Below are 17,224 nucleotides of genomic sequence, written 5' to 3' on the forward strand. Positions count from 1 at the left end.
CTCGCTTTGCCTGACGGGAAAGCGAGTCCCTGGCGGGGCGCAGAGGCGCCGCGCACGCGCGGAGGGGCGCCTGCTTGCCTGCCTCGCCTGTGGTAAACAGAGTGCCGCCGGGGCGGCGGGCTGCTCTCGTGGCTCCGCGCTCGCTCGGCTGAGGAGCGGCCAGGCCGCGGCGGGAGGCGGGCGGACGCAGCAGCGAGCAGCGAGGCCAGCCGGGGGAAGCCCCGGAGCTCCGCGGGCACTTCCCCGCCGGGCGCCCCGGCCTGAGGCGCTGATGTGGCGGCGCTGAGGGCGGCGGGAGAGGCGGCGGCGGCGCCATCATGGCGGAACCGGCCGGGAGCCCCCAGGCGGCCGAGTCCTCCTCCTCCTCATCCTCGCTGGCCGCGCTGGACCCGGAGTTCCCCCCGCAGAGCCGGCCGCGCTCCTGCACTTGGCCGCTGCCCCGGCCCGAGCTGGTGGCCGTGGTCGAGCCGGAGCCCGGGGACGCTGCGGCCAGCCCCGAGGAGCCCGGCGGCGGCGGCGGGGTCGGCGGCGAGGCCTGCGGGGGCGCGGCGGGGTCGTCGGGGTCGGTGCCGGGGGGCGCCGGCGGGTCGCGCAAGGGCGGCGCGGGGTCGGGCGGGGCGCGGCGCAACGCCTGGGGCAGCCAGTCCTACGCCGACCTGATCAGCCAGGCCATCCTGAGCGCCCCGGACAAGCGGCTGACGCTGGCGCAGATCTACGAGTGGATGGTCCGCTCCGTGCCCTTCTTCCGCGACAAGGGCGACAGCAACAGCTCCGCCGGCTGGAAGGTGAGCCCCCTACCCGCCCTCCTTCCTTCCCCTTCCCCTCCGGCCCTGCCAGGGAGGCCCCTCGGCAGGGAGCGCTCGGCCTCGGCCGCCGCTGCCTTCTTTAAAAACCCTGAGTCTGGCTTGGGCGAAGGAGGCCTTCCTTGGCGTTCAGCCCTTGCAGCCTTTCACCACTTTTATCAACTTGGCAGGAGGCTCTCCTGAAACCTGAAAGTTCGCCTGTTGTTTTTAAAACAACAACAACAACACACACACACACACACACACTTTTATTTCTGTGCGATAAAAATACTGCATTGCCAAGGTGTTACTCCCCCCCCCTTGAATCATTACGATAGGAATGGAAGGCAATAAATGGCATGCTTTTTCCCCCAACTCTTTTTGGCAGGGTAGAAAGAAAACCGGGAGGAATTATGGTAAATTCAAAAAAAAAAACAAAAAACGGGCAGGGAGGGTCTGATGTTTTGAGGGTAGGTTTTTTTTTTTCTTTTACCCGCAGGTGCAAATCCTGGCATTGTTTCATCAGAAAGCAGCTTTGAGTGCCAGCTTGCAAACCTGTTGCGTTGTACAGAAAGCAGCTCTGGAAGGCAAGGGTTAGAACCCAGGCGGTTCAGCACTGACTGTTCCCCACGTCCCGCCACATATTTGGAAACTTTGGGCCAGTGTGCAACACTCCCTCATTGGGTATAGCTGTCCAAGTTATTGGATTTGGTTTCTAGAGCTTCAGGATGAAGTGCTGTTCTAAAAATGGAATATTTCTGAGCATGTGCAGAATGCCAGCTTTGGGAAACCTGCTGCTTCCTGGAACTTGCTTTTAGATGAGGTGGGGTTGCTGGTCTCTATAGATTGGCCTGCCTGGTGGCTTTGCTATCCTGCGGGATTCCTGGCGCAAAGGGTTTTGAAGTCATCTTCCATGATGCCAGGTAGGGCAACTGCTTCCTTTCTGATTAGGGAGGGAGGGGGGGGAAATCACAAAGGCAGGTGGAGAGGACAGCCAACAAGCTCAGCAACAGATTGTCCCACTTGCTGCAGCTGCTTGGCCTTGAGCCCGTTTACAGCTGACACGCTGGAACTCTTTAATCTTAACCCTTGTACGAGTTCCAGCCCAGGTTGAAAGGACGGTAGATTCAACGCCGTGCGTCCTGGCAATATTGACTCCCACAGGGTGTCTCTGGGCAGAGAGGTCTGGGATTGGCTCTCCCCGCACTGCCCTGATTACTGCCATGGCCCAGATACCCTGCAGTGCTACTTCATGGGCAAAGCCGTGTGGGGAGGTTTACCTGAGCAGCCGGTGAGAGGACGGCTTCGGTGGCTGGAAATTAGAAAGGGGGGGACAAGGAAGCTGCTCCCTGCAGGGCTCCAGAAAGGCCCAGGAATGTCTGCAGGCTTCTTCTCCCTCTGTGTCTCCTTCCTCCCCAAAAGTAAATATAGGGTGGAGGAGGGGGCGGGGGGGGTGTTCCTTGATTTGGGAAGAGATTTACAGCTTTGTTCCATTTGGTCTGCTGAATGTCCAGTCATGTGAGAGAGACAATCTGGATATAATAAATAAGTGCCTGGCTTGATTTGCCGTGAAGATGTCTTAAATCTTGGCTTCCATGTTCAGGATGGATCCTGAACAGTCATCAAAGGGTGGACTTTGAGAAGCCGTGCAGCAGATGACTCCCCCCCCCTTCCCTCCCCCAATGTTGTGCTCTTTCCTCTTGAGCTTGACCCCGCAGTTCACTTTGTTTCAGCACTTCCAAGAAAAGCCACTCCCTGCCCCCTTTGTAAATGTTCTCAGCTGTTTCTTGGAAAGGCAGGAGTCCAGTCTAGGACTCTCGGCCAGTGTCACACCACTCTCTCGGTCCCAGGCTTCAGCTCTTTGTCACCCAGCTGTGTGGATGCTTGATATAAATATCTCCTTCATAGCGGGCATTCCTAGCCCTCACAGCCCTCCTTTCAGAAAGGGACCTCTGAGACGAGCGCGGACATGTCTCTTCTGCTCTGAGGAAATGCAGGATGGCTGGAAATCTTTTTTTCTTTTTCTTTTTAAAGGCTCTTTTCCACATGACTCGTGTTCCTTTGAAAAACTGGCAGTGCCAGCCATAAAGGCGGTTGGCTCCTTCGGTGGCTGCTTGTCTCTGTTCTGAGTGCCGGAATAGCACCAGATGTGTGAATTAGCCACTTTTTAAAGAGCGAGCGTATATGGTAGAAATCGGTTTGGGCTGGAAATGGCACCTTCCTTGACAGGGAGAAGCTTCGTAGCCCTGCTTAGGACAAAGCCTTCGCTTAGGGACGGGTCTCTTGGCTTTAAAGAGATGTTTGTGGCTGATGCTTGGGTCGGGGGGGAGGTCCTAATGTTTTAGAATGCAGAAATTGATGAGTGAGGCCCTTTCGGTTTGGGCAGAATTCAGGGTGGCTCAGCTTTTTTATTTTATTTTTTTATTAAGGGGCATGAAGATGCTGAATCATGGAAGTTCACTAACTACAGGCAATGATCCAACAGTCACTTTTTTTTTTAATTGCTACGTGTTGTTCTGGACGGTATCATGCAATTTAGAAAGGGAATCTTTTCTGAGGTGCAGATGGAAGAAGGCCTGGCTGCGATTAGGAACTGATGACATGAAACCCCATGCCGGGCTTCTCCCACGCCGATCGCAAGGCGAGAACGACAGGCGCTGTGACCCCTGCGCTTGCTGTCGTAGTTCAGATGAAGACGTGCCAGACCGGCCCTAATGCTCCTTTTCAGCCTTCTTTGGGGCTGCCGGTTGCTGTTGGCCTTGAATGCTTGGGAATGGGCTTGATGGGTGACACGGAATTTCAGAATGGACCCAGTTCGAATATTCAAACGATGCGGCACAGGATAGTTGCACCTCCTTCTTAATGGTTTATAATTTTTTTTTACGTTTCTTCCTTACCGCATCCTTAAAGCTCAGGAGGGAGAAAGGGTGGGTTTCTGTGCTCTTAAGGCAGGGGTGTCCAAACTTGGGAACTTTAAGACTTGTGGACTTCAACTCCCAGAATTCCCCAGCCAGCCATGTTGGCTGGGGAATTCTGGGAGTTGAAGTCCACAAGTCTTAAAGTTCCCAAGTTTGGACACCTGTCTTAAGGGATTTCTCCCCCTTAAGAGCCTATTTGTTTCTGGGCTGAGCAGGGATGGGGAAGGGTACGCTGCATCCTTCCCTTTTCAGTGAATTTCCAGTGCTTTATTAAATGCAGAGAAGGCACTGTGGTGCTAATAGGAAGGTCTGAAGCTATTCATTTCTACAGTCCTATAAGTATGCTGATTACAATGTTTGGGTCCATATAGCTCTCTCAGCTTCAAACGAACAAGCTACGCTGTATTATGGCTTGAGTTGTTGTGTGAATGCAGCCAGCATATATCAGTGCACTGCTTCTCGGTATCACCAGGTTTCTGGCTTATCGGTTGCTGGTTCAAGGAGGAGAAGGAGGTTTTGGTGGGGTGGGGGAATTGGACAAAGATAAGGAAGCAAATAGAGTTTCAACTTGGTGATATTTCAGGGCAGTTAATGCTAGAGAATGCAGAGAGGATATTATCAACCAATGTTTCCTGGCTGAAAGAGTAGATTTAAAAAACAAAACAAAACAGGGTGTGCTTAACTGAATCGGAATAGGACAAACATGCCCCACCCCAAAGCCAGTTGGGTTCAGAGTCCCAGCAGGCACTTTCCCACTCCCTGGTGCTCAATTGGGTGTCTGTGAACTTCATGTAATCTGCCAGCTAAGGACGATCTCCGGCTTTGCTGATACTGCTGCCCAATTTATTCCTTGCTTCCACACAACAGGAAACAAGGTCCTTTTTGCTTAATATGCATTGGAAACATCCAGGTTGCTGTTGGATTTTATACGTTCACAAATAGGCCTTTTAAAAGCCTCACACTGTTTTTCCCCAGTCCTCCTGAATGTGACTAGAAATTGACACCTCGCCTCGTGCAGCTAAATCCTGCTGTGTGTACTCTCTCCTCCTGTTTTTAAGAGTTGGTAAAACACACTTTCTCTCCCTGTCAATCCCACAAGGGAGACTGGCTGGAGAAACAGGTGCCATGTAATCCTAAAATTTATTTTTATTACGGTGACTGTAATAACAGAGCCTTGTATGTCTGAATGTGCTTCCCCTCCCCCTTCATTTTAGGGATTTCCCCCCCCCCCAATCATATTTAAAATAAGGGAGGACGTTAAGCGAGGATCCCCTTACAACCCCCTGCTGGCTTTGAACAATCACAATCATGGGGAAGCCAGCAGGAAGTTGCAAGTCCCTTGCAGCTCTCTTGCAGGTTGCCAAGCAGGTGAGAGTGCCTGCTGTGGGGGAAGAGGATGCGTGAGGCTTAGGGGGCCCCTAAGGGCGTGTGAGGGGCTGGTGCTGTGCCAGTGCAGAACGGCTTGGCGTGGCTGCTGCCAGGAATGGGAGATTTACCCGGGCAAGTTGCAACCACCTCCGCATGCTTCCCCATTGATTTTGCTTGTTGGAACCAGCTGGGAAGCTGCAAATGGCAATCAGTGATCTTGGGATGCTACCACCGTCCTACGTTTGAACCAAGGGCCCAGATTGTGACCGTGTGTCGGTTATGCCACGGGTTGTGCAGTTTGGCAAGCAGGCTGCCCTCGGAACCTTAGTTCCTTGTCTCTGGTTCCTGCAGTCGGCTCGATGCTCCTTGGCTGTGTTGACCTGAACTTTTCCAGCTCCGTTGCAGAGGGCAATTTCCCTCCTTGGCAGACGCTCCTGTAGGAGCTGGCCATTTGATACAGGAGATGCTTTTCCTTCCTCCCAGGAATGTCTGAGCGTTTGGCTCATCAAACCATCATTTCCTGTCTCTCCTGGTGAGGACAGTTTGCCCCAATCAGCTGCCAAATGGTTGTAGGTTTGGAAGTTCCTGAATGAGCGATTGCCACTCAACCCTTCTGGGATCCATTTTTGGGCCAGATTGCAGTATCAAAATAGTGTTTGCTCGTGGTGGAGAGAGAAGTGCTTTTTAGAGAAATGCCTAATTGGTGCTGCTTTTCCACCGCTTGATATCCTGAAGCGGAAGGACTTTTCCACACCAAGTAACAGCCTTCTTCCAGGATGGTTCTGTTTTCAAGTCATCCGGACTAAGAAACCCACATCAGAAAATGGGGAAGGGGAGGAGATGCATCTATGCTGAGAAGCAACAGAAGCACAAAGGATCCTTTTTAAAATAAAAAATGGATCTCTTTCCCCCATGAAATTGCCCAGTACAGAACTCGCTGTTTGGAAAGGGGCATCAGGGAGCAGGCTTGTAATCCTGAACTTGTTTTAAAACAGACTTTAGTTTATTCACGGGTCTCTCAAGTTTCCCTTCTCCTTTTTCTCAGGGAAGATGTTAAGGTTTGTTGAAGTATTGATCAAATATTTTGCCCCGAATGTGCGATCAAATTTAGTGATTTGAACCTGGACCCTTTTTAGAACCTTCTGGCTGGGTTTGCCCACCCACTAAGCTTGTTTTTGTAAACTTTTGCTTTTGTTTCAAAGTCACAATTGATTCACGAACACGTTAAGCGAACAGCAGAGCAGCGTAGAGCTCGTCACAGCGTGTGAAGCTGGTTCCTCCTGCCCTCGGTCTTAAACTCTGTTGCTTTGCCGTAACGCCTGGCTGTTCTTTGGGGAGCGATTCCCACTCGTTCCACTCTTTTGCACCCAAAAACTGCGTGGCTCAGTCTTGCAACGTTCGCTTGCTTGTACCCCACTGAGATTTTGGATCAGGATAGATGGCTTTGGCCTAAGGGAGCCTCCTCTTCCTTCACTTCATGCTGACTTTGGGGCTGTTGGCCTGCGAAGAGAGGCCGAGCCTCCCAGTCCCAGAGCAGCCCCTCTTCTTGGGCCAAAGAGCTCTCTTGACGCAAAACTGAGCCCTCTGCGGTTCTGGCAGGCAAAGCCTCTTCCCCAGAAGCGAAACCTGACTAGTATCCTTAGGAAGTTACACGCTGTTCCCTACCTCTTGATCTCAAGTCACTCTGTCACCGGGCCAGAATCTGCTGGTTATGCAACTAGGTGGTATTCACCATTCCTTTTGTGGAGAAGGGGTGGGGTGGGGGTGCAGCTGGGGGGCTGCTTTGCGGGCTCCAGCGGGATGGAGCTCCGAAGCCCTGAAAACCCCCACGCGCCGAATCAGGATCCTGTTCTAAATCAAGAAGGGGAAGAAGGAGCGTGTGGTTTCTATTTGCCCCATCCAATCTGCAGGGAAGAGGTCTGGGAGCCAAAGAATTCTCGGCTGGAATGTGAAAACAGCTTTGTGGCTTGGGATCCGTGAACTTCTGGCTCTGCAGAGGGTGGCCAGTTGGCAGGACGACTCGGGCCCGTCCCGGCCAACAAACAGCTAGTAACGTGGTTAGGGGGCTGAGCCAAGGCAAGGCCGCTCGGGTTTCTAGGTAGGCGTAGCCCAGAGCCGTACGTCAGTTCTGTGCCTGCTGCGTGCCGCTTGGGTGGGTAACAAGAGATGCTGTCTTTTCTGCCCATTGGCTGGTCGAGGCCGCCCAGTTTGCTATTTGCTCTCCCGTTCTCTGCACGCCTGGCCTGGAGGCGCATGAATGCCCTTCAGAAGGAACGACACTGGCTCTGTTCATAGGCCGGGCTGAAGCACAAGGCGGCCTGTTTTTGCCTTGGGCTTGAGGCATTGTACTCATTCAGCAGGCTGCTGCTGCTGCTTCCTGAACCAGTGCTTGGTGCAGGGTTTGAATCCGGTCAACGAAAAGCCAGCAGGGAAATGATGTGGTGGCATTCTTGCCATTCTTGGGTTTACTGGCATGGCAAACGTCCCGATCCCTGCGCTCTGCAGGAAGGGAAGGAAAGGGTCAAGGAAGCCAGCAGGGGAAAGAAAAGGGGGTGGACGGAAGGTCCTCCCGCCTCCAGTACTGTGATGGGATCAATCTCGATGGATTGTACTATTTGCACCTGGCGATATTACAGGGGTGTCCAAACTTGGGAACTTTAAGACTTGTGGACTTCAACTCCCAGAATTCCCCAGCCAGCAGAGCTGGCTGGGGAATTCTGGAAGTTGAAGTCCACAAGTCTTAAAGTTCCCAAGTTTGGACACCTCTGTGATAATACACCGGGGATGCTGATTTCACCACTGTAGTGTTGACATAGTACGATTGAACTGATTCACATTTTAGTATTTAAAGAAAAGTATTGGGAAAAAAAAGAGAAAGGTGTCAGCGTTACAAGTGCAAGATTATGTTTATGTATGTTTGTTTATGTAACAGGAATAGGGGGAGGATGTTTGGCAAGGCTTTCTATAACGTTTGCTTCTCGGTCCCAGAAGGTGCTTAGCAACTTCCTCTTCAGTCGTCTTAACTGTATCACCTGGTTGGTATTTTGACTCTAACGTGAAGATCTGACAAACGTAAAATCCACAGGCTGCTCCCGTAGGAAGGTGGGAGCAGCCTGACGGGTCAAAGGGCAGCCTGTCAGTGCCCCAAAGGCTGCGGGTGGCGGGGGCAGCCCACCCTCTTCTTGTGGCCTGGGGGCGGGGGGGGGGGGCTCTGGGATTGTCTGCTGGGGTTTCTGGGCTTGATCTCACCGTCTGCCCTTCCCGCTTTATTTCCAGAACTCCATCCGGCACAACCTCTCCCTGCATAACAAGTTCATCAAGGTGCACAATGAGGCCACCGGGAAGAGCTCTTGGTGGATGCTCAATCCAGAAGGCGGCAAAAGTGGGAAGGCCCCCCGGAGAAGAGCGGCCTCCATGGACAACAGCAGCAAGCTGGCCAAACTGCGTGGGAAGACACACAGGAAGAAGCCGGCCATGGCGGCGGCTCCAGAACCGACGGCCGACAGCCCGGTCTCCCAGTTCCCCAAGTGGCCGGGCAGCCCTTCCTCCCGGAGCAACGAGGACTCGGAGGTGTGGACCAGCATCCGTCCTCGGACCAGCTCGAATGCCAGCAGCGTGGGCCTTTCTTCGGTCCTGGCTGAGCAGGATGACCTGGCTGACGAGGAACTGCTCCCCACCCTCGTCTACTCCAGCGCCTCCAGCAACGTGCCTCCCACAGTGACGGAGGAGCTGGAGCTCATCGACGGCCTGAACCTGATGTCGGCTAGCTCCTCGTCCTTGCTGACCCCTCAGCAGCCGGCCCAAAGGAACCCCACCTTCCCCTTGCGAGCCCCCAGCTCTGCCTCTCAGACCCCCGGCTCCTTCAGCAGCTCCCTCTTCAGCCCCATGGATCACCTGCTGCCCGGCTCGGCCGGCCATTTCTCCCAGTCGCTGGAGGAGCTGCTGACGTCCAACTCGCCGCCTGCCAGCGACGTGATGATGACCCAGGTGGACCCGATTCTCCCGCAGAGCGGCAGCCGGGTGAGCAGCCAGAGTTACCTGCTCCTGGGGGACCAGCCATCCAAGCCCAAGATGAGCCTGGGGAGCCTGCTCAGGAAGCCTTTGGAGCAGCAGCTGGAATCAATCGGGGCCACCGCTTTGCCGCCCTCCGCCTTCACCATGGCGCCGTCTCCTCAGAGCGCCATCGGCCTGTCCGCTTTGAAGACTCCGGGCTCAGCGCTGTCTGCCCAGGTGGGCCAGCTGGGCCCTCCGCCCGCTCTGTCAGCCCCTTTCCCGGCCTTTGACGGGAGTCAGGATAAGCTGCCCAACGATTTGGATGTTGATATGTACATGGAGGACCTTCAGTGCGATGTGGACTACATCATCAGCACCGACCTCATGGACGGAGAAGGGCTGGATTTCAACTTTGAGCCCATTCCGTCTACTCCGAGCTACCCCAGCACGTCGCAGGCTTCCAATCACAGTTGGGTCCCCAGCTAACTTCATATGGACAAAGGTAGGTACCCGCTACGGCTTTCCTCACACGCTAGACCACTGAAGGCTGCTCCTCCCACCCCACAGCCAGCCCCCCCCCGGCCCTTTGGCCCTGTGGAAGCCCGGATCCCTCCCCCCCACTTCCCCTTTCCCAATGTTTCTTGGTTCAGGAAGTCCATGAATGGGGCCCCTCCCTTCAGGCAGGAGTTCTTTCAGCTGCCATCAGCTGGCCGAGCCTTCTCTGCAAAGGGAGGGAAAGCGCTTCGACTCCTGCTCAGTGTCCTTCCTCTCCTTGGGGCTCTTCTGGTTTTGTCCAAAGGAAAATAACTGCCCTGAAGGGAGACGAGGAGGAGGAGGAGATGGATGGATGAAAGGGGGAAACGTTGCTGCTCTCCCGGCTTCTATTTGCCTTGGGAGAAGAAAACGTCCTGGGGAGCCCTGAGGGCCCCTCCCAACAGGAACAACAGTCCTGGGACAGGTGGAAACGGAATTGCCCCATTTGAAAAAGCTCAACGTGTCGGTTTGGGGGGGGGGGGGTCTGTCCTTGCTGGGTTGGGGTCACGTGTCAGCCGTTCCAGGTTGCTTTCTTTAAAACGATACTTGCTTTCCTGCCATACAGAAAGGTTTCATCTTTATTTAGACGGTGGGTGGCAACCAGGGGGCCATTTATAAGTGAGTAGCTCTAATCGTACGGTGTACAAATCGAACCAAGGGGACGCTGCCTTCTGCAGAAGACCCTGGGCCGGTTTCTGTGCCTTTCCAGAAGAAGCTTCCTGCTCTTCCCTGTAAGCAGCTGTGTCTTTAGGGGCTCTTGACATTGTTTCCTCTCGGAGTCTCTGGAAGACCCCTCCTAGGGTCCCCTCTGGGTGTGGAGAACCACCTGGGGGCAAAGTCAACACTGTTATTCACCTTTTCCTATCGTTGGTTGCCTCTAAAGCCTTTTTTTTCCTCCCCCTTTTCCAGTGCCCTTCTGCTTCAGGAGCTTTCCACACCCAGAAGAGTCTGGAATGCCAGCAGCTCTGGTGCCCGCCTTGGCCTTGCATGGGCGCGAGAGGCCAGCTGCCACGGGAAGAGAGAGATCCTGTCCAGTGCCATGTCTTTTCATGAATCCAGCCTACGCCATTCTCCCAGCAGGAGCCTTGGAGGGCCAGACCCTCCCTGCCTTTCCAAAGGGAGGGGCTTCCGGCCCAGCCACGATGATCGTCTGGACTCACCAGCCCATCCCTGCCTCACCTGTCCTTTGACTCTGCACGCTATGCCTCCACGGATGGGAAGAGGAGCAGCCAACCTCGGGGCTGCTTGAGTGGAGAAGTCCCGTCCTTCGTGCGCTTGGCCTGCTTGGAGAGCAGCAGGTGGGGAGGGGTGTGTGCGAGCTCTGGGGGCGAGGAGATCACCCTTGACAGTCCTGGCCAAGAGGCCCTGCTGGAAACGCAGGCCTGGCCTCTCCAGGGCCCCACCCGGACCTGGTCACGGAGAGCCCTTCCCTACCAGCGTGAGCTGCCCTCCCTCAAGCAGGTGCTAAAAGCCGTTGCTGAGAAACCAAAGCGCCTTCTCTGGGTTCGGCTCCGTGCGGCGGTGGAGAAACCGGAAACCCGGACCTGGCCTTAACCAGAGCCCTGATCAGTGTCGGATTTTTTCCCCCTTTCTTTTTCTAACCTGGAAGGGCATTTTATACAGATGAACTACCTTGGTGGCGTTTTTCTATCTTTCCCTCTTTCGTTTGGACGAGGCTTTTTGTGGTAGCCTCCTCGGGCCCGTTTTACACGTGTCTCTTGTGTCGAGTGCCTTTTCTCCCCTCACTTGGCATGTCAGCAGCTGTGCTATTCCAAGTTCTCTCCAGAACAGGAGGGCGGCTTCGGGGTGGGGGGGGAGGGTGCTTTATAAACCGGGACGGGGAGGAGGGAAAGGGGCACCAAGCTAGCCTTGTTCTTTGGAATCAGGATAGGTGAGGGGGCTGTAGATAGATACCTGTAAAGTTAGCAGCAGATTAACTAGAAGCTTTTGTTAAACAAAAAAAATGGGGCCGGGGGGGGGGGGGGGGAGAAAACCCTGTCTATATTTTAACAGAAAATCCTATGAAATGATTGGCTTAAAATGAAAAGGACATTTTCTTACAGCTTTATAAGTTTTGATACCAGAGAGAACACTAAAGTACACAGTGCCAGGAATTGAGCTGAAGAATGGGTGATGGGAAAAGGGGCCGGGGGGGCGGAGGGGGGGGTTAGATAAGGCTTAGAGTCCCCTTCTCCGAGGAAGGGGGAGTCCGAGCTCCCTGGAAACACGAGGCTGAGCATCTTGTCTTCCTGGGAGGAGTTTTGGGGGCTCTGAGCCTTGAAGGAGCAAGGTCATAGCTGCCCCTTTGGACACATGGAGCCCTCGACCTCTTGGTGCAGAAGCCTCTGTGGGGGAGGCCACTGCCTGCTGACTAACAGGTTGGGGGGCAGGGGGGGGGGACCTCGGTCTGCTTGTTGTATAGCCTGGCTGGCAATACTCCAAATGTAGCAGGGATTGCAGTTGCTTTGTCCTTTGCATCCAGCATGTTCTCAGGTGATCTGGCCTTCCCAGAAAAGGGGGGGGGGGGAGGGTTGCACAAACAGAGAGCATCAGAGACCATTTTTCCAGTATTACTCCTCCTTGACGAGGGGAGATGGGGGGGTCTTGCCAGCAGGGCTGAAGGGGAGAAGGGTAAGATCCATCAGTAAGACAGTTTCCACACTCTTCCTGCAGCTGCCCAAAGCCATTGGGGGGTGAATGCCAGGAGAGGCCTGCCTGGAAATGGGTGCAGGAGATTTTGCTGGTGTCCTGCCATACAGGGGCACCGTCCTCGATCCAGGCCAGCCCCCCCCCCCCCCTGAGTTTCTTTGTGAGGACCCTGCCCTGCTTCGGAACGGGGACTTTCAGAGAAGTTGGCCCACTTGAAAGGAGAGGAGTGCCACCTGGGAGAGAGGGTGCCCTAGCCTCCCAACTGCCAGGCAGCTGTTATGCCAGTTTGCTTTCTCCAAGCAAGGACTGGTTAAGGATGGGGGTGTCTGCTCCCCTCCCCTTTCCCTGGAGCATTGAAGGCAGAAGGCGGATCCTGTCTTGGGATCCGAGGGAAGCTGGCATTGAGCTGCAAGAAGAGATGCAGAGCGATGGAGATCCTCAACCCTCCAGGTCGTGATTGCCCCAAAAGTGCTTTCTCCTCCCCCCCCCCAAACCCTTCCCCCCCCACCATCCTTGTTTTTTTCCTTGAAAACATTTCGCTTCTCATCCCGGAAACTTCTTCAGTTCTGAAGAAACTTCTTGGATGACAAGCGAAACGTTTTCAAGGAGAAAAGCAAGGAAGTCCAGTTGCCTTTTTTTGGGGGGGGGGGGGGGGGGGAGAGAAGGCATCTTTGGGACCAGAGAGTAAGTCGCAATCCGAATATCGGGCTGGCCTATAAAGATTTGCAGGCCTCTAATTTCCCCCCATTAACAGCTGCACTAATTGGGTGGCTTTTAGTCATCTCTGCCCTGTGTATAGGAGGAACCTCCCCTGCCCCCCCCCCCCCCGTTCTTTTGGGGTCCCCTGCTTTTCAAGGAGAGCATCTTCCTCCTCTGAAGGAAAGATCTGTGGCCTGAGTGATGGGATCCAGGACAAGATAGGTGAGGATCTTGGGGGCTTGATGAGGGAAGGGCTCCAAAGCGGCCTTCATGCAGGTAGACTTCATCCATTCTGCTTGCCTGATTGGCTTTGCCATGGGCTCCTCGGGCATCGGAGTCCCAAAGCCTGGGGGGTGGATGGGGGGGGGTGGAGGTTCTCACCTGGGCCTGGCTGAGGAAGAACTGTCGGCTGGCCTCTTTCCAGAGCAGAGTGAGGGGGGGGGAGTGCCTAGTGTGGGGTTGGAGCTCTCCTGCCAGTCCCTTGGGGGGCCTGGAGAGGAGCTGCTGGACCCCCCCCCAGGGCTTGACTCCCCCCCCCCAAATAAAGGCTTTGTCCCCTCCTGGATCACTGTCCAGGCATTCTCTCTATCTCCCCCCCCTTTCCCCAGCCCCCCACACCCCCAATTCTTGTGGATTTGCTGGAGGGCAAAATGTGACAAATAAACCTTTATAATCCTCTGTCTCCATCTTGTACTTCCCATTTACAGTTTGCAAGAGAGGCTTGGCAATGGCAGGGAACAGACCAGAGGTGGGTTGCTCATTTTTTTTACTACCGGTTCCGGCATGCGCAGAAGCGGGTGGGTGGGGCGGGGCCTCCTGCCGCTGCTGCTACCGGTTCGGCCGATCCGGGCCAAAACGGCAGCAACCCACCTCTGGAACAAGGGCCTTTGGAAATCCCCTCCCGTTCTGGAGATCACGAAGGGATCTCTGCCTCTCCCTTAGCTCAAAGCTCTGCGTCGTTTCACTTAGGGAAGCCCCGGATTCAGTGACTAACATTTCCAGTTCCAGAGAGATGATGGCGATACCCCAACTTTTCTGGACACAACTGGTTTTCCTGCTGAATCGGAGGCAGTGCCCCCTGCTGGTGAAGGCCTGCAGTGCAGGAAAGATTAAATCGCCAAGAGACTGACCCCTTGGACAGAGGGACAGGGGGGGCTAGCACTGCCCTTCAAGTTATTGGCCCTCATGACAGCAGCTCCATGTTGCTCCCCGTTTCCTTGGTGGTTTGTGGGTTCCTGGGCTTCAGGATAATGGAGAGCTGCTCACCCTCACGCAGTGGGCTTTGTGGTGTTGGGGCCCCACGTGAGCTGAACGTTGAGGGTTTGCAGCCAGGGTTCACGGCTCAGGTGAGGTACAACCTTGGCCATTGTGTTGAAGTGTGCCAGCTGGCATTGCTTTCCCGCTTTGTTCTGGCAAAGCTCTTGGTGCATGCTGGAAGCTTTCAGCCGCATTGGCCCTGGAGGAAATTCTTGGGGTAGGAGGCCCTTTGCCAAGATAGATTTTCCTGTTTTCCGGGTTCCATACAAACTAGCTTACATTAGTATGTGGGTACATTTTATCACTAGAAGCCGTGTGCTTCCAATTACTCTCCCTCTTCATTTTCAGGTCCTTAAATTTTTCTAATTAAGGCTGCTACCTGAATGAACTTTCTCCGCCTGACTCATGAGTTTAATAGATTTGATTGATATCGTTTGAATGCCGGGCTGCTAAATATTTCTTAAACAAGGCGCATTCTTTCTTGGAATAAAGAGATCACCTGTCACGCCGGACCTCACCCAACTAGTTTTCCCAAGCAATTTCTGTGAAGCTTTTGACCCCAGTCCATTTTTAAATCAATATAAATTCACTTCCTGTTACATCATCACCGCTTGAAGCAAAAAGAGCTGCTCTTTTTTTAAATAAAAAAGTGAATTATTAACACATAAGGCAGAAAGTAGCACTTTGTTCCTAAAAGAACCAGCCTATGGCACTCGCTTGCTGGGTGTCGTCGTTTTGCATGCTCTGCCCTTGAAGGCTGTTCCTGGAAAAACCTCGAGGCTGAACCTGCAATCCGACACACTTCCACACTGGAAGGAGTGTAGCCGTTGGGGCCAAGACCCCTGACTCACGTGAGGTTAGCCTGCTTTCTCCACCCTGGAGCCTCTGAACTCAGCTAGTCTGCCAGCACACAGACTGGGCCAGGAAGCTGCTAGAGGTGGGACACGGAGCAGCTGTGCATTGAAAGGGTGTTGTCCCCCCCCCCCTCCTGTTTTATTTGGGAGAGGAAGAAGTCATCACAGCAGCTCCGGGTTTCCCAGCCTGTACAAAGAGCTTTATTGGGCGCTTCCAACATCCCTCCCAGTCCCCCCATCAAGAAATCGTGTCCCACAGGAGAGTCGGTAGCTCCCCAATTCTCTCCTGAGGCTCTAGCAGTAGCTCCAGGATGCGGGAAGGCTCCGGGTTCGGCTCTCCAAGACGAAATGCAGCATGCAGGCTGCTAGCTGCTCCTTTGAGGGCTGTGCAACAGAGGCCCCTGAAACGGATCCCAGCAGCCACTGCCAGCACACACTGAGGACGGCCTGTTCCTTCCCAGCGAAGCGTTTGAAAGAGGAGAGTCCTGCCAAGACTAGCGAGTTGGGGGGAGGGAAGGCACAGCCCAGGGCTTCTGGCCGCTCCAGCCTCACTCGGACAAGAGGCTGTGGATCTTCGTCAGGAGCACATCGGAGCTGGAACCTGCAGGCGGGAGGAGACGGCTGTGAGGGGCTGGCTGGACTCCGCTGCGCCCTTTTTTGGGGGGCACAGCAGAGGTGGGACTGTACAGAGGAAGTTGCGTTTAGGGGAAGCCATGTTCCTTCAAGGAACAGCGAGCCTCACTCGAAGCTGCTCACGGAGACGAGAATGGAGCAAGCCTCCACAAAGTTCTGATCCCCCCCCAAAATGCCGGTGAGACCCTTGTTTATACCCTCTTCCTTGGTCGCCTGTGCAGCTGCTGTGGGCCAAAGTGGCATTTTGTTTCTATATCACGGAGTGGAAATTACCCAGTTATCCTAAAATACCAGCTTTACCTCTTGAGTCCTTTTTCCGAGACCGTCTTCTGTAAAGAAGTGGGGGGGGAATCATGTCAGAATTATGTCAGTGAACTCTGTTCCCCAGCTCTCTCAGCATCTGGACGGGCATCTGGGGAGCAACCGAGGTCCTTCTGAATGCTTGTGGCCCAGCTGGACCAGGTCGTGCGGTGCTCCACCCAAGTTCATAACAGCACATCTCTCAAAAACGAAAAGACCCACCCGAGAAACTCAAGTCCCACCGAACTCAGTTTTTTCTCAACTGTGGCAACTTTTAAGATGTGCGAACTTCAATTCTGGGAATTGAACTCTGAACCTAGAACTTCAACTCCGAGTATTCTGGGAGTTGAAGTTCACACATCTTAAACTATCCAGGGCGAGACAGTGCCCTCTGTCTCCAAACAAGATTTCGGGAGGTGCTTCTCTTCCACCTTCTAGTAGAAAGGCTGGGTCTCCAACTGTAGACCCAGCAGTGCAGACTTAACCCCTGGGCGCAATGGTCAAGCCTCCATAAAGGTGATGGTAGCGGCCACACTCCTTCCTTGAGAAGACACAACTCTACAGAGCTTGCAAGCTGGGAAAAGTCCTATTATCTGACCGAGATTCCTCATCTCTGCTCGCTTGGTACTCACTTCAGCAGCAAGAAAGCCGAGAGAACCAGCAGGAGGGAGACGCAGTCGGTCACAATCCAGATCATTTGATAGGTGGCACGAGGCTGGGAGGAAGACGGACGGAAGATCAGGCCGGACAGCTGCCTGGTGAAGCCCTTTCCTCCTAGGGATTCAGCGTGGGCTTCAGCAGACACAGCAGTAGCCCTGCACTCACCCCCAGGGGTCTTACCAGTAGCCAGAGGGGATGCTGCATCTTCTGGAGCACCTGGCAGGCATTGGTGGTAACCGAAGTAGTCCCAGCACACCACAGGACGGAGAAAAGCCATGGAGCGTTGATCACAAAGAGGTTGACTGAGACGTTGTTACGGTGGTATTCCCTGCAGAAGGGGAGGGGGGGTTGCCAATAAATATACCAACCCATAATAGCACAAAATTTGCATGCAAGGGCTTCAGGAAGGCTGCAGCTACATAATCCCAGCCTTTGGGAGTTTGTCGCCTCCCTGTGCAACAAGGAATCTGAAGACGACACGAGTCTTTTCTCAGTTGCTTTGCTCCTTTTGCTAACTGGTTATTGAGGGTGGGGGTGGAGGGAAGTTACGTTGAGCCCCCTTGCTCTGCTTGAGCCC

At 54.3% G+C, this 17,224-nt stretch overlaps 2 protein-coding genes across 8 annotated transcripts in view; one reads left to right on the top strand and one right to left on the bottom strand.

Annotated features, from left to right (window-relative positions):
* FOXO4 (forkhead box O4) lies at positions 1–13,621 on the top strand. Its single transcript, XM_081964363.1, has 3 exons — positions 1–785; positions 8,345–9,563; positions 10,505–13,621. Exons 1-2 carry the CDS (start codon positions 318–320, stop codon positions 9,545–9,547), a joined length of 1,671 nt encoding a protein of 556 aa, XP_081820489.1. The 5' UTR covers positions 1–317; the 3' UTR covers positions 9,548–9,563; positions 10,505–13,621.
* The window catches only part of GDPD2 (glycerophosphodiester phosphodiesterase domain containing 2), a 15,009-nt gene continuing 10,678 nt past the window's right edge, over positions 12,894–17,224 (bottom strand). For 4 of the 7 annotated variants that reach the window (XM_081964358.1, XM_081964357.1, XM_081964360.1 and 1 more), the window contains exons 13-15: positions 16,828–16,975; positions 16,620–16,702; positions 12,894–15,655 (exon numbers count right to left, since the gene is read on the bottom strand). In XM_081964358.1, coding sequence (XP_081820484.1) covers positions 15,349–15,655; positions 16,620–16,702; positions 16,828–16,975 — 538 coding nt within the window. In that variant the 3' untranslated portion in view covers positions 12,894–15,348. Of the gene's footprint in view, positions 15,656–15,884; positions 16,017–16,619; positions 16,703–16,827; positions 16,976–17,224 lie in introns of all 7 variants that reach the window. The other 3 variants (XM_081964362.1, XM_081964361.1, XR_014176328.1) reach the window with 2 other exon arrangements.

This window comes from Natrix helvetica (genome assembly GCF_964273705.1).
Source record: "Natrix helvetica genome assembly, chromosome: 11".
NCBI classification, from domain to species: Eukaryota; Metazoa; Chordata; class Lepidosauria; order Squamata; family Natricidae; genus Natrix; species Natrix helvetica.